This window comes from Astyanax mexicanus, chromosome 1 (genome assembly GCF_023375975.1).
Source record: "Astyanax mexicanus isolate ESR-SI-001 chromosome 1, AstMex3_surface, whole genome shotgun sequence".
NCBI classification, from domain to species: Eukaryota; Metazoa; Chordata; class Actinopteri; order Characiformes; family Acestrorhamphidae; genus Astyanax; species Astyanax mexicanus.
In genome coordinates this window covers 99,212,097-99,240,080 of record NC_064408.1, presented here as the reverse complement: position 1 = coordinate 99,240,080, position 27,984 = coordinate 99,212,097, and the positions used below count along the sequence as shown (strand labels likewise).

The 27,984-nt window shown below is 38.0% G+C and overlaps 1 protein-coding gene across 1 annotated transcript; it reads right to left on the bottom strand.

The window, feature by feature from the left end:
- Window positions 1-174: 174 nt before the first annotated feature.
- Window positions 175-27,762, bottom strand: LOC103042601 (death-associated protein). The gene is made up of 4 exons (XM_007252289.4): window positions 27,565-27,762; window positions 26,117-26,216; window positions 5,697-5,739; window positions 175-740 (listed from the first exon to the last, which is right to left on the bottom strand). Exons 1-4 carry the CDS (start codon window positions 27,617-27,619, stop codon window positions 621-623), a joined length of 318 nt encoding a protein of 105 aa, XP_007252351.1. The 5' UTR covers window positions 27,620-27,762; the 3' UTR covers window positions 175-620.
- Window positions 27,763-27,984: the final 222 nt, after the last annotated feature.

Genomic DNA, 27,984 nt, shown 5'->3' with positions numbered 1-27,984 from the left:
GTAACTAAAACCACTCAAAGAATCTGCAGGTGATTATCTGATGCGCATTAACCAAAATCATGTATCACTGATTAAGTGCATGATGAAGTGTATGATACCTAGCCCTTTAATGAACTCAACAGTGCAAAACACAGGTGAATTGTGGAACCACACACAGACAAAATAAACCAGATGTTATATTAACTCTTTTATTTAGACAGCCACACCTAGTGCCTAATGCCTAACATCAAACATCTTCCACTGATGTCACAAAAGAGATTTATACAATTTACATAATTCTTCCAGAAACAACTGCTCTAGAACAGAAAAAATAAAGCTCAATTTAACTTTCATTAAATACACCCAGAAAATTAACCAGGCAAATCTGTGATAGTGATGAAGCCCTCAAAATTTAGTGTCGTAAAGATCTAGAGAACGAGAACAGAACTGGGTCGAGCAGTTTTCCTCTGATATTGGTCAAGGCAGAACTCTTGCAGGCACGAACAGAGATGGGGTCTTGCGGAATGCTTTAAGCCAGGGGTTCCTGGTAACCTGAGCACGAGCATGGGGAGGGTTGGTGGGTGTGGTCCTGGAAATGGTCGGTGCACTGGTTCAGGTGTAAGGGATGGAGGGGCGGAGCCTCACTTGCGGGGCTGGTGGATGTGCTGGTTGATGTGGTGGCTAGGGGGCAGCTTCTGCACCGCTGGCACAGGCTTTGTATGGGCCACCTGAGCTGCAGCGGGGGTGAAGTCCTTGTCCCCCTGGGGAGTAAAACAACAAACAAAGAATTTAAAGTTTTACAAATAGACAAAATGGATTGTTTGACTGGCACAAAACCTGTTTTACTATCAGTTTTTTATTGCAGTTATTGCATAAGGTAAAAAAAAATGTATTGTGCTGTACATGATGTATATGATTCTTTATATCAGACAGATCAACAGACGACACTTAAATCAAACTTGTTGCAAACAAGCAATAACAATTAAGAGGAATAGAATGCAGTGTCACGGGATCAACATGGCCTCAGATTGGAAAATCCGCTGAAGAAATTGAATATTTGGGGCTAAAAATACACTGGGTGACTCAGGAAGGCTGACATGCAAGATGTTCTATACGACAGATGCGAGTCCGAATCTGCAGCCGCATTCTGATCATGTCTGTGTTCTCTAATAGGGGATTAAGACACTTAGACACAAGTGTAGATTTTGATCACTAAACTAAACAGGTAAAGGGTGCTGACGGCTCAGAGCAAGGCCAGAGTTCAGAGCTGTTCCCCAAGCAAGCATATCCACCCTGCCACACACTCACAGCCACACACTCTGGTGGCTCCCGATTAGCCTCAGCCTAATTAATACCAGTGCTCCACTGGGCGGGAGTCACAGGTCCTCAGATAAATAAAACATGAAATCCCTCTGAAACGCAGCAGGAATTCACAATGCAACCCGAGTGCTCACACAAAACACACCCAGCACAAGAGGGGCACAGAACACTCAGACAGCTGTATTTTACCATCTGAGTGCAGGAGGGAGAGAGAAAGTGTGTGTGTTTGAGAGGAACAGTCATATTATACACTGGCAACATTTCTCTGTGCTAAAGAGGATTATTTAAAGGTCCAACACTCAAATTAATTTTCTTTGATTTTACCTGCACGTGAAGTTCACGTCTAGCTTTGTGGTTTTTATGAACTTAATACGACCAGTTAATATACAATCTCTATTCGTGAGCAAAAATACCTTTTTGAATACACAATCACTTTATGACAGCACATTCTGTTTAATCTATAGTCCACTAATAACCTTTGTGAGTTCATAATTCATAGTACACATTCTTTTTCCAACTTCTCTTCATACATAAAGTCCATTGCACACCATATGCCATAGTCAGGGAACCATGATGGATGATTTGCTTATATTGGTAAAGAATGTAAGGTAAAGCAAGTTGACAATATTTAATTTCAGGTCTAGGTATTTAAGATCTAATCATTTTTGTTGGTTGATCAGATTCTTCACCACCCTTCACTACCCAGTTTCTTGCAAGCAAGGCGTGATGACAATAAGCTGTACAGAGCCAGTATACTCCAAGTGAAAAGTTTCTGTTTAATATTGGGTTTACATGTAATATAATATTATTAATAATAATAATAATAAAAATGTTTGACAGCCCTAGGAGTAGATGCAAGCAAAATATCCGCACAATGCAAGAAAAGAAAATGCAAGACAAGACATTTATACTGTGCACAGATGGAATATGTCTTCAGCCTTTAACCCATCCGTGCACTGAACACACACAAACACACTAGTGAATACACTCCAAAGACATGTGCCCAGAGTGGTGGGCAGCCATTGCTGTGGGGACTGGAGCAGTGAGAGCTAAGAGCCTTGCTCAAAGACCCAACAGTGGTGGCCCACCAAACCCTGGTATCTAACCCACAACCTTGTCGTTTACAGCCCATTGCTTTAACTACTTGCAAGAGTCTTCATAATAATTTTATTTTTTTTATAATATTAAGACATTACAACCATGATGAATTAAAATATGAAATAAAGAATTACTACACTATCCTGTCTGTTTGTCCTAAAGATCTGTTGTATTTACTCTGTATTGCTCTGGTTCTGTTTACACACTATATTTTTCTTGTATACCAAAATTGTATTATTACCCTACTGTTCCATGCTCTCTTAAGTTTGCTTAATCAGATGTACTAAATATCTCTGAATTCTCTAGAAAACACATCCTCATACATTTTTATTACAAAGTTTGACATTACAAATACAATAAAATGTAGTCCATTTGTAATCTTCATGAGGCAATAATTCATAGTATCCATGAACATCCAATTTCAAACATCTCTTCATCCCCTAGATTATATTAAATATTATCCACTTATAAAATTTGTAGTATTTGTATATACACTATGAGACAAAAAAGCATTATCACAAAAGCGTTTTCCAGCCTGTTTAAATCTAAAATACATCTTGAAACCCTTTTTTTTTTCTATGACATCAAAACAGTGATTAACAGAATTGTCCTCCATTTCTATTTTCTGCAATTACATTTTAGGTGCTAGTTAAGTTGTAAATCTCTCTGGTCTTACTTTATTCTCAAACAGACAACTTAGAATGAACAAGCATTCTTTATTCCTCTTTTGACAACACAACCTTTACTGTGTCGTGTGCTTTTTGTGTCATGTGTGCAGCAGTCATAATTAACATTACATAACCCCAGTCAAACCTCTTATGACATCCCAACCCATTATAGTCCATTGTTTGTTGTGTTTGCATGTGCCAAAAATAGTCATAATTCATACTGCATGGCCATTTCCCTACTTTATCCCGTAGAACCCATCTGTACTATTTCTATTGGTCCAAATACGGTAAAACAATAAAAAAAGCCATATGAAAAACCTACTCGCTTCACCCAGTTCATATTAATCTGCCTTCCCATCCCTAAAACCCCATACAGCTGATGGACGTTATGTAACGGACCGGCTTAAAAGCTGGGAGAGAGGCAGGGCAATCCCACACTGTGGAGGATATTAGGGTCAGCATGGCTTTCTTCACACTGATTTGAGCAGGGTGCAGCTGTTTTAATTCTAATTAAGATACATAATGCAATGTATATAATTTTTTATGTTGACTTTATAGTTTTCTGCACTAAAGACATGTTGTTCAGCCAGAATAAAAAAAAAAAAACTGTGTTGCATTTTCAACAACAACAAGTCTTGCTAGGGGTCCTGCAGTGGAGACAAAGGAGGTTAATAGGGCATCCTCTGAGGTTACGCATTGCTTATGTGACACTGGCTTAAAACAAATCAAGGGCAGGGAAAAGTGTTCTAGACAAAGCAAAGAACATTATGCACCAGACTACCGACAATATTAATAATTGGGGTTAAACAAGGCATGTGCCAAAACAAACAGTTTGGATCCTCAGCATCAGGCTACTGCTGAAGTCTTGTAGTGTTTATACAGGGATACAAGGCTATTTGCTAAGAATCTGTTGATGGTTCGTGTTGTCAATTAGAGTACTGCACAGACAGAACAGTTAAAATACCAAATAATGGTAGGTATACTGGCTATTAGAAAACTACAGCTCTGGAAAACATTAAGTGGTCACTTCAGTTTCTGAATCAGTTTTTCTGATTTTGCAACTTATAGGTATATGTTTGAGTAAAATGAACATTTTACACACTGCTTTTTGATAACTTTATGCCACTCCTGGTGCAAAACTTCAAGCAGTTCAGTTTTGTTTGATGGCTTGTGATCATCCATCTTTCTCTTGATTATATTCCAGAGGTTTTCAGTTTGGTTAAATTAAGGAAACGTATTATTTTTAAAAGGTCTCTTTTTTTTCCAGAGCTGTATGTGTTTTAAACATAGAGCAGCTCATTTTCAAACTGAAAATGCATTTTATTAGATTGTAGGGGTGTAACAAAGGATTGTTGCATGATGCATGCAATGGGGAAAACACTAAGAACTTGTGGGAACATAAGATTCCTTGTTTTGTTTATGAAATGTTATGCAATTGCATTTTTTGAACACTAGAGGTTGCGATTCTGCTAGTGCAGGCCAAGAAAAACAGTGGGTGTAAGTAAAGGGTGGAAGATACTATGGTCATTTTTGACTGAATCTAATCACACCAATTTTTTCAATCTCCTTATTTTTGGTCAGTCAAAAAAAAATAAAAAATTTTAAGTGAATCCTGATTCGTGAATTGAATCAAATCATCAGCAGATTGCATTTATTATACCCTTATTAGATTGTGACATACTGTTTCAGAACCCACTAATTTGCCAAATGTCATGGCACAGGAACCAGTATCCCAGACTTGTGATGTGTCTGTTCCAAAGAAGCTAAAGAATGCTGCACTGACCTGTGACACCTGCGTGTGTCTGCAATCTCTTTGCATTGAATGTAGGTATGATTTCTGATTGTCTATAAGTCATTGATCTGTTCATATGGACAATTTTAGGCAAACAACACTAGTTTTAATCTCTGCTCTGATGATGCAGTTAACGATAGTGGTGATGTTGCTACACTATAGTATCTAGTCATATGCATCCACCTGCAGGTGTGGTTTGAGTGGTCATATTATAACACAGCTCAGAGCTACATTAAACCTGTACTTCATGTTGTCCACTTATGATAGGGTCACCTAATAACTTAACATACACAGTATATTAACTTGTGAATGGGCCCCTGGAGACAATGATAACTTGACTGAACCCTTGCACAGCACTTCCCTCACACAACTGATTGAAGATGTTCAGTGCAGCAGAAATCTCCCGGAGCTGTGCGATGTGGCTCTGACACTGCGCATGTGCTTCCAGAGCCTTCTGTGGACTTTGTTTGATCCTTCAGGTAAAGCACAGCCTTCCTCCTCTGTTCTTTCATGTAAGCATCTGGGCTCTCCAGAGAGAAGGGGTGAAGCACAGTACCTTACCTGCACACAGATTACCTACACACACACACACACTCCCACACAGACCCTAGACATTTACAGAGACTGGCAGCTACCCAGAGGACACGTCACAGAGCATCTGAATTATACATCCCGTACAGTTTGTGAGCATATGTCGGAAGACAATTCGGAGGAAAGGCAAGGCCCGATAAACCAGGGCCACCTGCATACATCAGAACCTTCTAATCACATCAGACATTAGATTATACTGGTCTGAAGTAGAGGACTTGCATCATTGTGAATAGAGAATTCTGGCTTACCCTAGTCACCACTCCAGAGACCACAACTGTTGGCTTTGGTGGGCTGAAAAGAGAAAAAGAAAGAATAGCATGTGAAAATCAGAATGTTATCTGCAAACAAGCATACTGTTGCTGTCATTCAAATCCCATGTCTGCAAAACAGCAAAAACCTTTGGAAATTTTAAAACAAGATTTAATTCATCATACAAAGTCATTTTAAAGCATTTCTACAGGTCCAAATCATCATAAACTTCTAAAACAATACAGAGAACATCTGACAGGAAAATGTGTAAACAGGTAAATATGGATATACAAGGTACATGATATGAATTTACATGATATAAATGATACAGACCAGTGTACACCAACTTTGCCCCAGATTATCTACATTTGTGGTAATAACTTCACATACACTCATCATGGTTATGGATGTCACAGCAAAACTGTGTGTTCAGTGAGTCCATATGATCAGCCATAACTTTGCCACTACCTACTAGTGGCTACACTCTGTTTAATATATATCAACTCCACTGACCATATAGGAGCACTTTGAGGTTCTATAATTACAGGCTGTAGTCCTATAGTATCTGTTTGTCTGTATACTTTAGGATCCACCTCCAACATTATGTACAGGTAGATATGCCTACCTAGCTGCTAGAACTGAATCTGTTGCGGCACAGTTTGTGTTGGTCATCCTCTAGTCATTCATCAGTGGTCAGAGGATGCTGCCCATAGGACGGTTGGAAATTTCTGGTTGGTAGACTATTCTCAGTCCAGCAGCGATGCTGAAAGTGTTTAACCCTAGAAAAAAGGGCCGAGTGATTTTCAACCACACAATTTTTTCCTGTGATTTTCAATGTGTTGCTGCTGTTTGAGTAGAATGGGACTTTGGGGATCTTAAAGACGCTCATTGATTTAATTTAACGTTATAGTTGATTTCCTCCTCCCATCTGTGTTTTTTAAAAGGCATGCATTCGGGTGATTTTCATCCGATGTGAAAGTAACATATTTAATGGGTATAATTTAACCAATGTTACCTGGTGTTTGTGTGTTTAAATCAGGTTCTCACATGTTCCAGGAATTGTTGAACCAATTGTTGCTTGTTGGAATTGTTGCTTTTTTATAGGGTCATCCATGGTACCTTTTTTATTTTATGTGTTGTTGTATGTTGTAAAATTAAAAAAGGGTTTAAAAACTTGTCATACAGTGTTATTTCCAACGTTAGTGGTGGTGTTACTAATTTTAACATTTTAATGTGTTCTAGGGTTAAAAAATCCAGCAGCACTGCTGCATCTGACCCACTATCAAAATACCTGCTCTGTGGTGGTCCTGTGGGGTCCTGTCCATTGAAGAGGGAGGATAAAAATACATAATAAACACAGAGCTACAAAGTACTCCTATATAGTCAGTGGAGCTGGAGAAAGACGATGAGTATAGAAACAAGGAGGTAGTCATAATTTTCTGATAGAACTGTGCATCTTTAGCTAGACAACTAAAACTGAAAATGCACAATAAACAGCTCTTTTAGGTTAAAGCAAGCAGAAATTGCCATCTCAAGGCTATACAGTCAGTCTAAAACGACTTCAGATTTCATTATTTCCACCCACACAGAGCGGACAGCAGTGGCCGAGAGGCCGCGGCGCAACTAATCACACAGATACACTCTCTGGTTAGCTGAAGGTCAACAAGCGTTGCCATCCTGGCTGCCAGGTTTGTCTTGTGAACTCTCAATTAGGGCCTTCTCCCAGTCCCCCGTGGAACACACTCCACCATCAGCAGCAGGAATGGGCCATTTGCACGTTCAAGTGTGAATAATGGGCTGCGTGGACAGGATGCTAACGCACGGCTAGCCCTGGTGTGACCATCACTAGATCAGGCTAATCTGAGATTCAGCCCATGGGGAAGGCCGCACACTCATTCCAACACAGCTAATAGCTGGATTATTATCAGCGTAATTACAGTCAAGGCTAAAAATAGCAGGAGAAGGTGAACAGTCTCATTTAAAAACCAAGCAAGATAGAGGCAGGCACAGAGTTATGCAAGGGCACGCACAAGGATTTGGTGATATGAAAGGCAATTACAGATTACACAGTATTTATGTTAAGTTGTGTAGCACGGTGGGAGTCGATATAAACTCGCATACACAGAAAAATGTATGTGTATGTGTGTGTCAGTGGTGCACTGATCATAAATTAATGCATTTAATCTCTTTTTGTTTTCTTAAACCAGCCACGTTAAAATAGTTAAACCACACCACAGAATAATTGGCAACAAAAGTATAGTTATTAATGAGATTAGATTTTCTTATTTTCTTATTATTATCTGTTCTTAAGGAAAGAAACATCTTAAAAATCCACTTACGCAATCTTCATGAAAATTCTGAAATTCACTAAATGATCAATGTTTTCTTATTTCTTAGTTCAATTTATTAGAACAATGGAATGTAAAATGTATAAATGATCATGATGTGTGACCTCAAGTGATTAATTGGGATCAGTCACATCTGTAAAAGTTATGAGGTATCATCTAGTGAGTGAGGCTGAACACCCGCCAGACATCATAAATTATTGTTCCAGTTTGAGTGAGGCCTAATAGTGGGTGCCAGACTTATTGCAGTTTGGATAATTTCTGAAGATTTACAGGCAATTGTATGAACAAGTACAGTACCAGTCAAAAGTTTGGAGACACCTAGTCATTAAAAGTTTTTTTCAACTTGAATTCAAATCTTTTTTCCCACTACATTGTACATTAATACTGACTATAAAGGAACACATAAGGAATCATGTATTAACTTAAAAAGTGTTAAACAAACCAAACCCTACTCTACTCATACTCTGAAGCATTTAGGTGCTTATTTCTGTGGTGGTGTTAACTTGTGGTTTCTGAGGCTGGTTACTCTGATGAACTAATATTGTCTAAAAGAAGTAAATCTTGATCTTCCTTTCCTGGGGCGGTCCTGATGAGAGCCAGTTTCATTATGATGTTTTTGAGTATCCTGTACTTGAGGATACTTTCCTTAAGTTCTTGAAATGTTTTAAATTGAGTGACATTTCTTAAAGTATTTTTTTTTCTTTATTAGTTGAGTAGTTCTTGACATAATATGGATTAGAACATTACTCAAATAGAGCTATACACTGAATATTTTGGTTTGTTTGAAATGTTTTTGCTTACATAATAGTTCCATATGTTTTTCTTCATATTCTGTGTGACAGAGTTTTGGATGACCCTAGCCCAAACATTGTGTACATACAGATTAGTATCATAAAAATGCACCACATTGTTGAAGGCATGTTTTAAAGGAATATTGTACAATTCGAATTGCAATTCCAATCCTAGCTAACGAACTTGCTTGTCTCTGTGTGTGGTGATGCTAAACCAGGTGCGTCATACTGCAACCAAGGTACGAAATGACCTATAAAAATTCCTATGGGACGAGAAAGTAGCCTGCCTCCATTGGAGCGCTGTGCCGAACCATGCCTCCGGGCCCAAGCAGCCGTCAGCTCTGGAAATTACTCTCGTTTGTTTTCCAAGAGGAAACCTTCCCCTCAACAGAGCGGCCATAGAACAGGGTCAGGAGTGATAATTGACCTTGACATGAAAAATTACTCTCATCGCAGTCCAAAATGAAATTATGTCTGTCAAAGGAAAAAACATCTGAAAAATCAGTTTTGGGGACGCGACTGTTGGTGCCACCGGCTCAGTCTGTTGTCCACTCAGTGAGTCGGCGAGTGCCTACAAACAGAACTCTACTCCAGGTCCCGTATTGGCTTGAAAAATTTTAATTACAAAGTTATTTACATAGTAGAATGTAAGTAACCAATACTGAAAGCATATGTACGGTAATTATGATTGTGCAAGGTTTCTTACCCCACTTATAAGGTGTTTGACATGCTGATATCTAGAAAAAATGGCCAATAGCTTGTTGCATAGGTAAAACCAGCATCTATATGCATGACTTTAAATATTTGAATGTCTTTCTTGGTGGTAGTAATAAAGCAAAGGTATGAGGCATGCAAACTGCTGACAGCGACAGCTAGCCCAGCTAATATACAGTTTAAACATGGTGGTACAACCAAGCATCATAAAAAATATCAATAAATATGTACAGAATTTGCTATTCCCAAAGGTAAAGTTTAAAATATATATTTGAAAGTCAATATGTATTACAAAAATGTAGGCGTTCGTGTGCTTTTGGAATTAATTAACAATGATATAGTTTGAGGAATAAAATCTTTTTATTATACTTATATGCTCAATGTCACTTAAAACCTTTTTGCACATTTTTTTTTACAAACTTTATATATATAGGTGAAGAAAATTTCAAATGCAGGACTGTTGCATGACAGTGATGTTACATTACTGAAACAAGCGTGGCCAGCATAAAATAAATACATTAGCAATTACTGGTTTAAAATATTGGCCATTATACCTATATAATTTCTATATAATCGTACATCCCTAGCTGCCATTTTGAAGTTACAATAGTATTGTGTGACATCAGCAATATAAAATTAGGGTGAGTTGGAAAACCTGTTTAACATAGAAGTATCCATACATTTTTGCATTATTTTACACAAATCCCTCAGTCTGTAAAATTAGCTACACCTATAAAGTAATAGTAGTTTTTACATCTATTTTACATCAATTATGTCTGAACTACATTGTGCTACATTGTGTATCCATTAGCGTATGGTGAAATATTACGCAAAAGAAAAATAGAATGGCTACTACATTGACGCACAACATCTCAACATCTCAATTCAGTGTAGAAAAGCGCATAAACGTGAATATATCAATATGACAAGCACAAACTGTTACTGTGACACTGTGAAATCCGGCTTGTGTCAGGGGTTTTGAGGCTTACTTTTGTGTGACGGGGTAAGAGGGCTCCAGAGACAGCTGAAAGAGAGAGAGATAAAGAGAAAGAGGGAAGGGGAGAAAGAGAGAGAGGGAGAAAGAGAGAGAGCAAAAGGAAAGAGAGAGAAAGTTGCCAAAGGGATAATCCCTTCCAGAAGCATCAGAGGGCTGCTCGGCTGACAGAACCTGTCTCTGCGTCGTGGCTTTTTAATGAGAGGACTGTGTAATCTCAGATTAAGCTGCCACTTTTTTTCTCCTACTTGTGTGGGAAATCTTAAAAGGCCCTGACGTCACGTCCTTTGCAATCATTTCAACACTTAAAAGTGCCATCTTGATCAACGGCTGTGCTAGTGAAGCACAGAATCACAATAATGAGAAACCAAAACAGCTTTTTTATGGAGCCGATGGGGGGATTTCATTCTATATGGCCTTTATTTAAGGGGGACAAGGCGTAAGAGGCTGGGCAGGAGAAGCAGTGTAAACTCTTATCACATGTCTTTTACAGTTCAGATTGGATTTTAAGTCTAATATTTCCAGACAGGTAAAACAGGATGTCGGAAAAGTTTACAGGGAGAACCAAAACACACAGATTAAAACTATTACTTTTAACTATTAGTCTCATTCACTCAGAGAAATGCCATTTCATGGCTGAGGGGGGCAGCAGCGTGCTAGCAGTTCACTGAAATATGCAGCCCACCCCCTGCCAGCTCCGAGGCTGAGGACTGAACCTCTTCACTAATTTTGGCAAATTCAGTGGAGGAAAGAAAAAAACCCACTGAAATAACGTTAACGTCAAGGTTAATAACGAGGACTGCTACCTCTGGGCTACATGTGAATTTTCTTCACGGAGAAAAGAAAAGAAATAGGACGAGATGCAGACTGAATCAGCTGCTTCTCTCAAACACTATGAGGCACAAGAGGTGGGACTGAGTGATTGGGGAGGGCACAGTCGGCCCAGAGAAATCTAATTAGAACAAATACTGCAGACAGAGATAATGCACTTACATATTTCTGCTCTTGCATCATGTGTGAAAGAGCAAATATATTACCATTTTATATATTTTGCTTTCCATTTCTTTATGGAAAAAAATATCGGGACACCTGCTCATTTATTGCATCTTCTAAGTTAGAGGTTATTGATAAAATGAGTTTATCCTGTATTTGTTGGAGTAACTGTCTCTACTATCAAGGAAAGAATTTCTATTGCTTCTGGAGCATTGCTATGAGAACATGATTGCATTTAGTGACAAGAGAGTTAGCTAGTGAGGTCAGGATGTTTGATGATGACCTCCCAAAACCATCCCAAAAGCAATAGATGGAGCAACATTACTCCAGGGAACACAGTTCCACTGTTTCACATCCCAAAGCTATTAGCAATGCTTCTCAATAGCAGCAATGAATGCAACTTTAAAGTAACTGAATGTGTTCATTAGAAATTATGAGAACAAACCAAACATTTGACCCATTGGGTCAGTTTACTGGACAGTGATTAAAGCCGAGTTTACTATATTTTCCTCTCAATGGACATCTTCATTCAGAATGCTGTGTAGGCTTAATCCCTGTTTGGGAAACTGTCCCAAAGTTTACCTTTTTTCAGATTTTTTTCATGCTGAGCACATTGTTAACTATGTGATCTTAAGCATAATGTAAATAAAGTGGTTCAAGCACAGTGTTAAGATCTGTGTCTAAGGTTAGAGCAGCACTGTGCTCCCAAGAGTTAATCCTGAACAGCAAATGAGAGTCAGTTACAAAGCACATATAAACACGTTGATTATCATCATTACTAGAGGGTAAATGGCTACTAGTGTTGTAAAAAAAAATACTAATATACTGTACACAATACTGAAGTACTGTAATATTACATTTTGCAAAAGTCTATTGATTCTCAGAAACGCATTATATATTTTTTTATGAATATTTTACAAGAAAAGTCTGCTGTCAGAAAGTGGTTAAATTTGTTTTATTGATTAAACACAGACCACAAAAAATCAATATACATTTACCAAAATTTGATTTAAAAAATTTAATAAATGTTGTGTTATTAGTATCATTATACTGAATCCGAACACCTGAATCTTTATTACCAATCATATCTAAAGGTATTTGCCAATACACAGCCATAGCGGTTAATAATGTAATATGCTTTAGGACCTCAACAAACAAAGTAAAAAAAATCCCTTAATTTCTTTATCTCTGCTCAGTTTTTGACTAGCTATTCAGCATGTTTCAGTTTAATGCAAAGAATATATATATTTTTTTGCAGAGTCTGTCTTTTGGGATCTTCTTACAATTTGTTACCTCTAAGAGTAATAAGGTATTTTAGAGATTTGTCTGACTTAAAAATTCTAAACCCTTTATAAATTGAGACAAAAGCAAATAACAGGCTATTGCTAAACCTTGCAGCTTATAATAAAAGGCTGGTTTATATTCTGGTTTATGTGTTGAGACAATGCAGAGTCTATTGTGTAGACTGTGCCAGTGACCTACACCAGTGTGTGTGTGTGTGTGTTTATACTTGTGTGTTTGTGTGTCTGAGTGAACTGAGAATGTGTAGGTGGGAACTGGAGGCTCAATAGACCAGTCACAGCAGCTGCTTTTTCATCCTTAAACCTATTGATTGAGAAATCATAATAAGACTGGCCACACCGAATCCCAGACCTCAAAATTCTTGTGTCAAAACTGTTTGAGGTGGTTTTTGATGCTGAGAGAAGCACAATGAGTTTTAACTTCTAAGACGGAAACTAGAGGGTGTAAAAAAATCTCCCAGCAGATTCTGCAGAACAGAAATGGTGGACTCAAAAAATACAGCAGAATAAGATGTTATTTTTTAGTTAGAAGGCTTCTGTCTCTCTGATTATTGCCTGTTGGTTCAGCAGGAGCAGCAGGGAGTGAAACTAGGAGGCCTCACAGTTTAGCTTTAGGAAACAAGACGATTAGCAATTAGCCCCTGCAACCTAGAAACACCTGAGCTACCGCTCACTCTGGATTTATTTATGGTCAGCATGGTGGCTCAGAGCCTATTGATTTGGAAGTCACAACAAGACATCTGCGGGTTCCTTGGCAGTCAGTAGAGCTAACAAAGCTAACAAAGGTAAACTGGACTGAACCTGGACACCTGTAGCTATCTCCTGATGTGCACAAATTTCACCCTCTGCTAGACGACTCTGTGCCTTCCCCCATAACAAACAGCATGGTCTACAATGAGGTGTGACAGCACAGAGGCTGGACCTGTTGGGTTGTTTAGCTGTGAAGAACTTCGCTCTCAAGTGCTTATTTAGCTCAGCAGCACATCACGTTTGATTGACGGGTAAACCTTGCGACGCTTCTGCACCAGTAATGAGAAAGTTACTCAGGAAAGGGTTTGTCCAACACAGCAGCAATGCAAATGTGAGCAGATTAGCTATACCACTATGCAATTATTCCAACGGCATGCACACACACTTCACCACCCAACTCATCGAGGGGGAAACTAGCATGGAAATAATGGTCATCAAACTGTCAGTTAGCGTTTCTTTCCCTCACCCCTTATCGCACTCACTGCTCCCCCTGGAGAAACCAACCTCTTTGCAGTTTAATTCACCAATACAATAAGTCATGGCTGCACAATTCACTGAATGTGAATTAAAATCAGGTCTCTGACCTCTACAATTAGCAAAGGGCTGCATTAATTCCTTTCATTTACAATCATGCCTAGAGAATCATAATTAAGGCCAGCTTTAAAAGAAACATAGCGGATTTACTGAGACCCACATAAAGAGACTAAAGCTAATTTTATAGCTTTATTTTATATAACTGTATTGTACAGTTAAAGCAGCATTATGCAAGATTTGTTATATTTTGCTCCAGTGCTCCCCTCTACAGACAGGAATGTAATTCACGCAGTGAGTCACGAGTTGAGGGGAATATTTTATATATGCATTTCTGGACAAGTTAAAATATGCAACATCAGCAATGAAAGTGACAGATGCATATACAGGGGTTGGACAATGAAACTGAAACACCTGTCATTTTAGGGTGGGAGGTTTCATGGCTAAATTGGATCTTCATTAATTGCACATTGCACCAGTAAGAGCAGAGTGTGAAGGTTCAATCAGCAGGGTAAGAGAACAGTTTTGCTCAAAATATTGCAATGCACACAACATTATGGGTGACATACCAGAGTGCAAAAGAGGACAAATTGTTGGTGCACGTCTTGCTGGCGCATCTGTGATCAAGACAGCAAGTCTTTGTGATGTATCAAGAGCCACGGTATTCAGGGTAATGTCAGCATACCACCAAGAAGGATGAACTACATCCAACAGGATTAACTGTGGACGCAAGAGGAAGCTGTCTGAAAGGGATGTTCGGGTGCTTACCCGGACGGTATGCAAAAAACCTAAAACCACGGCTGCCGAAATCACGGCAGAATTCAATGTGCATCTCAACTCTCCTGTTTCCACCAGAACTTTCGGTCAGGACAATAAATTATTGTGGTCTAAACCAGGTGGTTCAACCCCTGTAGACTAATAAGAGAGTAGAGTAATATTACAGAATTTTATGCAGCGCAGGTAGCTAAACCCAGAGTAGCAACGAATAAATTACTGCTGTTCTGCCAATTATATGTCAGTGGAGTGCCACAATACATACTATTGATTTAAAGCAGTGCTATTCAAGAATCAAAATATATTTCACTCCTCTAACAGTTGGGGAGTGTATTTCACTTTTTTTATCCTATTGTTGTAAATACCATTCACACTATAAACTCCCCCTCACTGAAAGCTGTACACATGCATTTGATGACAGACAAAGCATTTGAAGTGAAGCAAGAATGTGCAATGATGTTCCAGAGAAACATTACAGCACTTTACACAAATATGACTCAGGTTACGTAATGGCTGCTGCTACATGGTCACTAAGGGCAAAAATGTTTTTGCTAATTGATAGTTATGGTAGCGCAGATGATTGATAGGTTGTTGCTATGTAGTTGCTCTGGTATTTTAGGGTGTGGCTAGCATATACCAGGTGGTAGCTAAGTAAGTAGTGGTTTTAATAGTATTTCAGGTGGTTGCTAGGCAAAACATAAGCAATAATGGAAGCTATTTTTTATAAAATGTATCAAATGTATACCTTAAAAACTAATAAACACTATAACTAAATATAATATCTTACACAAATGTAAATGTTCTGTAGTTCTGTTCAAGGTTCCTTGTACCATTTTACCAAACAGATATACAATATGATGAATTAAGGGATGAAACACGGTATGTATGTTTCAGAAAGTGACCAGACATTTTAGACTTAAATAAGCAAACACTGCTTAGTCTCTTAGTCCGGCACTACAGTAGGATTGCACATTTTAGAGGATTCCCGGCTTCCAACACACTCTTCCTGAGGTTACCCTGGTGTAATAGATAGATAGATAGATAGATAGATAGATAGATAGATACTTTATTAATCCCCAATGGGGAAATTCATTTGTCCAACAGCACACAAATAACAAAAAAAAAAAAAAAAAAAAAAAAAAAAAAAACATACACGACAGAGTCCACACCCAGGTACAAAAAAAAAAAAAAAGTGCTAAATGGTGCTTATTAAGTACACACATCAGGTGTTAAGTAGTCTAATTCCAGCAGGAACAAATGACCTGCGGAACCTCTCAGTCCTACAGCAGAGAGAGAGGAGTCTATCACTGCGCCTGCTCCTCTGAGCTGCCAGGATCCCATGCAGAGGGTGACTGCTATTACTGAGGATACCCTCCATTAAACACCTCATCCTCTTCTCCACTAACTGACCCACAGAGTCCACTTTCCCGCCCATAACTGACACACACTTCCTTACAAGCTTATCCAGTCTGTTCCTGTCCCTAACAGTAATGCTGCTTCCCCAGCAGGCAACACCAAAGAAGACAGCACTCGACACAACCGAATGATAGAATGTGTGCAGAAACTCTTTACACACATCAAATGATTTAAGCTTCCTGAGGAAGTAAAGCCTGCTCTGTCCTTTTTTATATGCTGCACTCGTCTGCACTGACCAGTCCAGTTTGTTGTCCAGGTGGACTCCGAGATACTTATATGACTGAACATTCTCAATGATCTGTCCATCGATGATAACAGGCTGATGGGAATGTTTCAGTCTCCGGAAATCCACGATCATCTCCTTGGTCTTCAGTGCATTGAGGAGAAGACCTCAATAGAGCATTGAGAACATGGTACAAGGGCAGAGGTACTGCAGAAACACAACTGAGAAGAAGAAATAACCAGAAGAAATAAGACAGCAAAATATGCATCTGAAGGACTTTGAAAAAGATAGGGCTTAATATAAAAGTTAAACTTGAAGAAATGGATTCGGTTCAGGGGAAAGTGCATAGTAATATTCAGCTTTCAAATGACCAATAGCCTTAGAATAGTCAGGGAGATAATTTATCATTTCTTACTGCAGTTGTTCTTAACAGGTTTGGTACAGGAATGTAAAATGTAATCAGAAATCATTTTATAATAATAATAAATATTATTATAATAAATAATAAATCTAATGTGAGTTAAAGACAAAACACATGGCTTAACAAAAATATAAGATTTGTACTGCATGTTTCAAATACAACTAAGTATTAACAAAAACTTGGCAATAAAATATGTACTGCAATACAATAGTTAAGATTCAATATATCACTACGAGCAAGGCGATGTATAGTGAATGTTTGAATCAAATTTTGGAAAACAAAACACACCATCATATCTAAAAAAATATCTTTAAAAGTAAAAAAAACAAGGTTTACTTGGTATGCATTCTTAACAGTGGGATTTAAGAAAAGAATACACTACTGCTGTCTGTCTAGCGGGCAGGGTTTAAACACAACACAAAATGAACCACTATCTGACACGAAAAACTGATTCAGTATTGCAATACTAAATATTGAGGTGTGATACAATGTTTGATCTTTCCTTACACCCATAGTTGTAAATCTGCTATTATTCTTTTAGTAACTCTGAAATACATGGTTTTCTTTATGACTTGCTTTGTATGGTATTTATACACAATAAAGTTGTGTTTTGAAAGTCTGGTGCTACACTCTGAGTGCTGGATAAATGGTTTCTCTAAATCGTTTCAAAAACAGTTTACAGCGCTGTGATGAGCAATGTTCCTCATTCATTGTTTACACTTGATGATGCAACACCTGTCCATGCAGTGCAGGTTATAGCCCCACCCTCAGTTATATCTTGCCCTGTGAGAGTTTTTGATAAGGCAGGGGATCATGCATTTGAGCAGTAAGTTTTTAACCAGGAGGAAAAAACAAACCTGCTGATTGAACAACAGCAGCGGGAATTACACCAACAATATGAATATGAACAACTCAAATTTTGAGTAAAATGAATGAAATGTTAGTAAAATGCTTCAACAAAACACTTTCAACAAACATTTCAGTGGAAAATTCTGGAAGCACTCGAGACAATCAAAGATATTGAAGATCTGCCAACCTTGTGCATGGAAACACTGTGTGAAGCTGTGCTCAGCACCAGTACCTACAGTGAATAAACTCACCTTGAAACAATTGGATGAATCATGTCTACTAAACAGCAGCACAAATGACAGTGTACTTCATTCCTGTACACTTGGCGCAGTGGGAGTGGTTTCAGATTGCCTTCAGGTGGTTAAATCGTGAAAAACGCACAATGCTGGATTCTGTACAGTGGTAGATGAAGCTTACTGAGTACAGTCAGTGAATTGAGTGCAGCGAAGGCAGTTCGTGTGAGAACAGATTCGTGAGGAAACCAAAAGCTGCTGCAGGGTTCAGCTAGTGACACGACCCTTACTGCTACTTGCTGTGCATGCTCCAGGGAGGTGTTTACACACACACACACTCCATACACAAACACATGATATATTTATCAGAGTTGTATATCTAAATCTTAAGTTTGTATGGTGAACAGTAAAACAAAAAAATCTATTTTAAATATTTATATTATCTGCCTATAAGCTATATCAATGTCAATCAATACACGCTGCATTTGATTATGGATTATTTAAAATACAGTCATTGCATCTTAGTCAATCAATAAAGGATTTAATATTTGTAGAGCACCTCTGCTTATTAGATGTTTGTACAGTTGTTTCTGTGTTATCTGTGTAATAAACATTCAAAGTTCCCAGGGAATGATGCAATGCTCCATTTATACCCAAGGTTGTACCCTGTGGCCCAAAACAAATACTACACTTTTAAGGCCCATTTTGAAATCCTGGCAACTGGTCTTTTTCACTTATTTAAAAGACAACATTCTGTTTACAGCTTATGCTTTTGGATGACTAATGTACAAGCCTTTGTACACTAAATCTTTTTGACTTTAGTTTCTTCTTACCATCCAATAAATCCCAAACACAATTAAATAGTATTAGGTTTGGGCTGTCCTTAGTTCTGAAAACAATTTATTTCTGGTTTCTTATGTTATTCTGTTTGTAGGAGCATCCTGATCACGTTCCCCATTCCTAGGACACATTGTATGGAGTTGTCTTCTTTTGTTTAGTAAAAGGATGAACCAAAATACCTGTAGACTGTTTTACATCTGGAGTGAGAGTGTAACTTGATTTTCTCTTCCCTCTCCAAGATGAAAGCGTTAAGTATCTTTATCTTCTCAAGTATTAAGGAATGTTTTAGTGGTTCACCAGGTCTTGTAGGGCTGTAAGGGGTCATTTTTTTTTTACATTGTCTCTTTTAGTGGTAGTGGTTTCTTGAGCGTGAGTTTTGGAAAGTCCTGGCTTATCTCATATCTTATTTCTTCAGAAATATCTTGTGAAATATGAACAACTTGTGCTTAATGGCTGTTTGTTTTGACTGGACAGAAAGATAAACTATGCATCGGCAACATTTTAGATTTCATGCTTGGCATTACAAAGCTTTACCACTGTTTTATAGCTTCAGCTTAAAAGAAAAAAAGTGTCAAGCCACTCCACCTTTAAGGAAAAGCATGCCGATATCAGACAAGTCAGTGACCCTATAGCTGAATTAAACGCCCCGGCCCGATTCTGAACAGCATGAGGCCCTCTTACAAATCACTCTCTGTTCTCCTTCTGAGGAACAGGCCCACTGGTTTGGCTTAGGTCTTGTGGTATGGAGGGATGGATGGGTGGGTGGGATCCTGCACAGCGGCAGATGTCAGCAGCGTGGCGTGAGCCCGGCCTGATGGCAGATCGCATCAGCGTCTCGGAGCAATTCCATTTCGGCCTACCATCCATCTGAAGAGCCCAAATTGCATTCGGCAGGCAGTCCCCAGACTATCCTGCTTGACTTGCTGCGACAAATGCGCAATTTTTCCACCAGAAGCCACCTGCTTACCGCTCCCACACTGGGCACACTATGCTCTGCTTGAGGAAAAAGAAGAACGGGGTGTGGCTGCCCTGTGTCTCTGTGTGTACATGAGTATGCATGTGTGTAAGGGGGGCAGGTGTTTAGACATATGAAGCATGCACTGCCACAAACACCCTGTTACCCAGGAGAAAACAAAGACGGATGCATGACAAGCACTACAAAGTACACAGTGCACTTGCTGAGATAAAGCTGTGGAACTCTGGCCTCCTAGCAAGCACATCTGATGTGTTTATCCTTATTTGACACTCACAGGCACAAACACACACACACACACACACACACACACACACACACACACCAGACTCAGTGACTGGATTCCCCTGCATTCCTCCACATTACCAGGAACACTGCTTTTTTTTCCCTCCCTCCTGCACAGACTGAATCAACAGCATCCACCCATCTCAAATCAAATCACAGAGTTGGTTAGGTTTCCATGGTAATCTTGGGCTACTATATTTAGAGCGAGACTGTTGGACAAATCAAGGCTCGAAGCAAGGTTTCAAACCCTGAAGAAACAACCACAGAACACAGTCAGTGGAGGGCATGGTTTCTCAGTCCCTGTCCTAAAGACATTCTGCAAGGGCTGGACGATGCAGCCAAAATATTTTATCAAAATATATAGAGTATATAGAGTTATTATATAGAGTATATAGAGTTATTATATAGAGTATTATATAAAATATTTTTTAAATAATTATATAAACAATTATTATTATTTTAGCCATTTTCTCCAAATAAATGATAATATTTTTATTTGGAATTTTGTTAAAATGCTGTTCGTAGTTTATAGAAAAAAACAACAATGTTAATTTTACTCAAACTGAAACTGATTCAGAAACTGAAGTGGTTTCTTAATTTTTTCCAGAGCTGTATTTCTTAACTCCGGTTGATTGAATACATCTCTGGTAGTCATCTGTGTGATGAACTCTGCAAATAATGTACAGTGCTGTGCAAAAGTTTAAGGCACATGTGAACATTCGGAATGAAAAAAAGCTTCCCCTCTTGACAGTAAATGTTTATTTAGCAAGTAAAACAGTAATATAATAATTAATACAAATCTCACTCAAACAGAAAGTGTTTTTACTGTACATTACTGCTTTTATTAAAACAGTCTCTTAGCTCTCCTCATGGATGTCTAGTATTATTTATAGTAATTATAGTGTCAAACAGCTGGTTCGCTAAATCAGTGTTTAATGATGGTAAATCAAAGAGAAAAAAATCTTGCTCATTCTTACTGCATTTTGTTTAACTCATGTGATCTTTAGTTCTTACAAGCAGGAACTCCTACTGCTTACTTTAGTTTTCAGTTCATGCAACTCAAACCTTTGCACAGTACTGCATTTTAAAACGTCAGTAGAATCATATCATAATAAAACTTTTCTAATCACAAAATATATTGGCATTCAATTACTGTCCTACATTCTACTGTGAATATGTACTATTGTCTTCCTTCTCCCAACATACCTAACTCAACTTATCAGCTCATTAAACATCTCTTATGGTGACAGTGAGTGTGTTAAAGCAAAGAAAGCACTATAATGTAGAGGGCAGGGTGCCTCCAGGATCAGGATTGAGAGACAATAGAATAGGGGCATGCTGGATGGATCCCATTACCACATTCACCAGCTTAAGCCCCTATGCGTTCCTAGATTTAAACCATGCTTATTCAGTCCGGCACAAAGTGCCAACTCAGGAAAACTCACAGTTTCCACCCTGTTTGCCAGAAATCTGAGGCAATGTGAAAACTAACAGGGGGGCAAGGCACTAACATTAATTTTGACATTTTAAACTGTCTTGTGATACACTATATGAACAAAAGTATTTAGATACATACAGGAGCTTTAAATACATTCTATTCTAAAGCTATAGGAATTCATATGGAGTTGATTCCTCCTCTGCAGCTGTAGCAGCAGATCTGGAACACTATTGTGAACTATACTCCTCAGCATTCTATTTGCAACAGTGTGTATTACGCTACCACACCGTTTCAACTACATAGCTAGGCTTCCCTTGTTTTATTCACATAGTGAGGAAATGGAAGTACATAAAACACCCAAGCGAGTACCCAAGCAACAGTGCCTTTATTTAATCAACTGGACTAGAATTTGAGTCTGAACCAGTCTTATTTCAGCAGGTTTAATACCAACTGTTTATCTTATTTCTTTTTACTCCAATGAGGAAGCACTATTAGAAAATGTCTCTATCTACAACACGTTAGGAACAATTTTACAAGACCCTAAAACAGTTTAAATTAATGCAGTCTGGAGATGAATGAACATTAACATCTACAACACCTGCCATTTTAATGTGATTAAACTGGTTTTGAAGTACTCAAGCCTCAGGTGCTATTTCTTCTATCTGTGCTTTCAGACTTAACATTTTAACCATTAATTTAGACCACAGATTAAACTAATCACTGCTGAAATGTTCAACATTTAACCAGGGCTTTTCAGAAGGCTGGAAGGCAGCTAACACTGAGCACTGATAAGCCCTCACCTGCAAGCCTGAGATGTGGATCAGTAATCAGGCAATGATCCGGAAGGCTAAGCTGAAACAGTGTCTGCACCCTGCAGAACAGCCTGCAGCCACACTAGTGCCTATAGAGACTCTTGAAAAGAAGCATTCAAAGAAGGAATCTCATAATAATAAAAAAAAATGGATTGACATGTTTCAAAGTGCCTTATGAACACTACACCAAACAGCAACACGTCATCCATGACTCACCATCTTTTTAAAGTACTGCCAGGTTCTAACTTAAGAAAAGGGTTCAGTACAATAGAGCCACTCGACTCAAAGGGCCCTTAAACCACACAGAAAAATAGGAAGATGTGGTCATATCCGGCAGTGGTGCGGAGAGGACACGCCCGACTCTGCACAAAGGTTTCCTTCAGCTCATCGCCAAAGAAGAAGAAAAAAAAGTAAATAAAATGCACTCTCATACCAACAGCAGCGCAAACAGAAATCAGTCTCCATTTCATGGTCCTGAGAGAGGCTGAAATATTCATCAAGCTGAATGGTGGCAGCTGGGCAGTGCAAATGCTGCCGTGGTGGGAAATGTTCTGGTTGCTTTGGTGTGTAAGTGTGGAAAAGTTGTCCTTTAAATGCAAAATGAGCAAGAATACCAGATGGGGTTCATTTCTGGAGCTGTGCCACACATACACACACACACACACACAAGCGCGCATGCACACTCACACTTGCCTGCTCTTCAACAACCTGATGAGAACTGCTCACCTGCAATTGAGATTATACACAATGAGGACTCACACCTTACACATGCAGCAAAGAGTCATGCAGTTTATGTTTACAAACCTAGAGAAACAAGGTAATGGATTTATACATTTACACGGTTACAAGTTTATGAGGTTACAAGTATACACACTTATTAGGTTACAAGTATACAAGCTTCCAAAGTTACGAGTATACAAGCTTACGAAGTTATGAGTTTACAAGCTTACAAGCTTGTAAAGTTACGAGTATACAAGCTTATGAAGTTACAAGTTTACAAGCTTGTAAAGTTACGAGTATACAAGCTTATGAAGTTACAAGTTTACAAGCTTGTAAAGTTACGAGTATACAAGCTTATGAAGTTACAAGTTTACAAGCTTGTAAAGTTACGAGTATACAAGCTTACGAAGTTACGAGATTACAAGCTTACAAAGTTACGAGTATACAAGCTTACGAAGTTACAAGTATACAAGCTCACTAAGTTACGAGTAAACAAGCTTACGAAGTTATGAGTAAACAAGCTTACAAAGTTACAAGTACAAACGCTTATGATGTTACAAGCATACAAGCTTGTAAAATTACGAGTATACAAAATTACGAAGTTACGAGATTACAAGCTTACAAAGTTACAAGTAAACAAGCTTACGAAGTTACGAGATTACAAGTTTACGAAGTTACGAGATTACAAGCTTACAAAGTTATGAGTAAACAAGCTAACGAAGTTACGAGTAAACAAGCTTACGAAGTTACGAGTAAACAAGCTTTCGAAGTTACGAGTAAACAAGCTTACGAAGTTATGAGAAAACAAGCTTACGAAGTTACGAGAAAACAAGCTTACGAAGTTACGAGAAAACAAGCTTACGAAGTTACGAGAAAACAAGCTTACGAAGTTACGAGAAAACAAGCTTACGAAGTTACGAGAAAACAAGCTTACGAAGTTACGAGAAAACAAGCTTACGAAGTTACGAGTAAACAAGCTTACGAAGTTACGAGTAAACAAGCTTACGAAGTTACGAGTAAACAAGCTTACGAAGTTACGAGTAAACAAGCTTATGAAGTTACAAGTTCCCAAGCTTACAAAAATTTTATTTAACAAGCTTACAAACATTCAAATTTACAAGCTTACGAAGATTTGAATTCACAAGCTTACGAAGTTTTGCGTTTACATGCTTAGGAAGTATACAAACTTGTAAAGTTATGTGTATATAAGCATATGAAGTTACAAGTACAGAAGCATAGAATTAAATAATAAATCATTTTATAAAATATATAAGCTTACCAATTTCAACACTAATTTCTATCTTTTAAGCATAGGCAGTTATGAATTTAGAATCTTAGGAGTTTACAAGGTAATACGTTTCTAAATTTACAAGCTTACATGGTTATAAATCTACAAGCTTAAGAGCTTACAAGCTTATGTGGTTTTGAGTTCAAAAGCTAACAAGATCAAAAGCCTTAGAGCACTGATGTTACGAGATTACGAGCTCAAAAGTTTAAATGATTAAGGCAAAACCTGATGCCACATACGGTTTTGTAAGTTTTTGTACTGAATGTAACCTTTTAAGTTTTTGGCTAATTTGAGGGTTAGGTTTTAAGGCTGTATAATGGTTAGGGTTATATTTAGTTTAAGGATTAGATTCCACTGAGAATAAATTAAATTCAGCTGAGAGTTCAGATGAATTTATATATATTCAGTTGAAAGTTAGTTGAATGTTAGTTAAGTATCTATGATGCTGTTTGCACATTATTTTGTAACTCTGCACAAAAAAGGTTACATTATTATGTAATGCTACTCCAGGTGTATTTAGTCCCACTGTGTACAATTTGAGCAAGCTTACCCCATGTACCTGCCTTGTAGGTACATCTAGCACACTGATAATCCTTCACACGATTGAGTGGTTAGTAATGTGTCTAAAATATAATCCAGATATGCCTCATATCATATTCAGATAATGCTTCATTATTATTTTTTTTTTTTTTCGTTCCATACCTCAGAAAATCCCATTCCTAAATCTCAACAGAATGGGACACTACATCTAGGTTCAGAATCATTCTCTTTTATAGAAATAGTGAACTGTATTGTGTGTCAGCCAGTTTGTAGCGCTTTTCGAAATCTCAACAGTACATTTTATTACCTATATAGTTCACTATCAAACTAAATGTAGTGTACTACCATTTCCAATATATACTATAATACAGTGAGGTGGTGCTGAATGAGGCGTTCTCTGGGTATCACAAACAAACAAAGATTCCCTAATCACTTCACTAAAGAGCAAATACAGCATTAAGTTAAGTTAATAGAATAAGTTAATAAGTGAACATTCTGAACAGAGATTCTGTAGCAGGATTACAGTACAATGCCAAATATTCAATAACTATTCACCTGACATCAGAACCTCAGAACCTCTTTTTCTTCATGCAATCCGATACTTCCGTTTAGGCCTGTCAAAATGATTACATCATCGACTTTTCATACAATATATGGGCATGACCTCAATCATTTTTAAAAGCTTTAATAGTACACATTACTTTTTTCTTAACATGGTCAGTCAGTATGCTGCCTTTGTTTATTTATGTTTAATTTACGTAGAATATTGTAGATATATTCGACATGAACATGACATAAAATGGTTTTAAATATCAATATCTAATGTTTTAATATTTAAATATTAGCTATCAGTATATATAGCACTTATTTCTGGGAAAGTATATAATTCAGATAAAAGTATTTATTATGACAGGCCACCTTGGATGTTCTAATATTTTGTATAAAGTACTCTCTGAAAAGCAGTGGCTGTTACTGCATGGTAACAACACTGCATGGCAATGGATGAGCAGGTATCTACAAACTCATAGAGTGACTGTGAAGACTTGTATATTAGCATATTTGATCATACAATAAAAAAACAGTGTTGAGGCAGATACAGCTATAAACGTCAACAAAAGAGGAAGGTCTGCCTTCACACAGTAATGCACATGCACAGTGAGAAACGGTCAAAGTTCATTTTCTTACCTGCAGCTCTCAAACTCTTTGCTATCCTTGTCTTCTTTCCTGTCCGGTGCTGACTCTGCAGTCTGGTGTTTCTGGACTATCCTCATCCCTCCTGCTTTGACTATTTCAACAAAATACATGAGATAAAGCCACAAATCAGAGATATCAGAGAGAGCAAACCCACATTCACCTTTAGCCGAGAGAAATGTGTTCGGCAGTGAACTCTAGGGAGCTCAAAAATATGACCATAAAGTAATTACATTAAACTAGAGTCCAAAATATCACACAGTTATTATGTAATATGTTGTTAACTTGTAACTTCTGTAACTCCTGTATAATTTTGGACTGCATGCGGCAGGCTGGGGCCTACTAGCTGCTGTTAAGCACACGTATTCAATGTGTTATCAGATTTTTTTGGACACAGTCCAGAGGGCAGGGTGACTGTGGGAACACGACTTTCAATTTCAGCACACATGAAACTGACATGTCAGCTAGTTAGTTAGGTTAGCTAGCTTAGCTAAATTAGCAAGCTAAAGTGAGACACAGAAATACATAGAATTGATCTAGTTAACTAAGTTAGAAAGCTAGCTACAGCTACAGACTAAACCTTTAAAATACTCTAATTCTAGAAACATATTCCAGTTATTAAGTCACATAATTACCAATGTTTATATTATAACAGAGGGTTCTTGTCAGTGTAACGTTAACGTTTAGCAGTTTAATTTTCTGACTGTATTAAGCTAAATTTGAAATGAAGAAGAAATGGGTTTTAATCCAATTTTTCAATTATTGAGTTTTTCATTTTAGCCTTTTGCAAACAGAATTTCAAGAAGAATGAAAAGTTGAATCTTCTCTTGATTTTCAGATTTGTCTATTTTTGTATCGTGTAACACAAATCTGATGGTATAATCCAACTTGCAAAATGCAAAAACAGAAAAATCAGATTATAAAGAAAATAGTCTTTTTTTTTTAGTTTTCCTGAAATTACGATTGTGAGGGGCAGAGATAAAAAAAAATAATTTAAAAAAAAAAACTTATTTCTTGTCCACTGCACTACATTAAAATATATATAAATATTGAGTTTTTACATGCTATTTTCTATTTTTACATTTAGCATTAAACGGTCTGAAAGTTAAATTTAATAAACATTACACTGACCGTTCTTAAGGTGTGACACAATATTAGCTTAGCTAAATTAGCCTAGGCTATGTAAACATAAGCTAGGTTAGCCATAGAGCAGACAAATTTCCCAAGGCAGGATTTTTTTTCTCCAGCCTGGATAAACCCAGTCACAAGTGTGGACACACCAGTACAAATATGGCTTGTCTCGTTAAAGCTCGAGTTGTGTGTTAATCTGAGGAGTGTTCAGGTTGGTGGAGCTCTCAGGCTGGTCAGTGTTCAGCTCCAGAAGTAGCAGCAGTGTTGTTGTTATGGTTGTTGTGATTTGTGGTGGTGTTAGATGGTAATACCTGCAGGCGGGTGTCCAGCCCGGGTGTCGTTCTTCTCTTTAGGCGGAGAGGACATGGCTCAGAGACCGAGTCTGGAGCTGAACTGAGCAGCAGCGGCTCGCTAAAGGAAAATAAACGCTCGTCTTCTCGAGGAGAACCGGATCAGGTAGACTTTAGCCCAGCTCGTCAACGTGGCTTTTTCCTGCCCATTGTTTGGCATAGGCACGTCATGACGTCCGCGCACGGCCTCAGCCAATAGGAGCGCAGCGTGCGCTCTGACGCCTCTCCTCTACAGTATGGAGAGTCGCACAGACCAAGAGCTGGGAGTGGGAGAACCGCTCGTTTCCACTGCTGCTGCCGCTTAATACTGGACTACAGTATCCGCTCCTCTCTAAAATAATCTCTAACTCATTTTTTCAAGTTTATTAGGACAATTTAAAT

What these genes read in the sequence shown, in the direction of transcription:
- LOC103042601 (XM_007252289.4), bottom strand. Translation starts at nt 27,619, where the DNA reads ATGTCCTCTCCGCCTAAAGAGAAGAACGACACCCGGGCTGGACACCCG. An exon ending in AAAGAGTTTGAGAGCTGCAG is followed by an intron (nt 5,740 to 26,116) that starts GTAAGAAAATGA and finishes TTCTCTTTTCAG; the next exon opens with CCCACCAAAGCCAACAGTTG. An exon ending in TCTCTGGAGTGGTGACTAGG is followed by an intron (nt 741 to 5,696) that starts GTAAGCCAGAAT and finishes TTTACTCCCCAG; the next exon opens with GGGGACAAGGACTTCACCCC.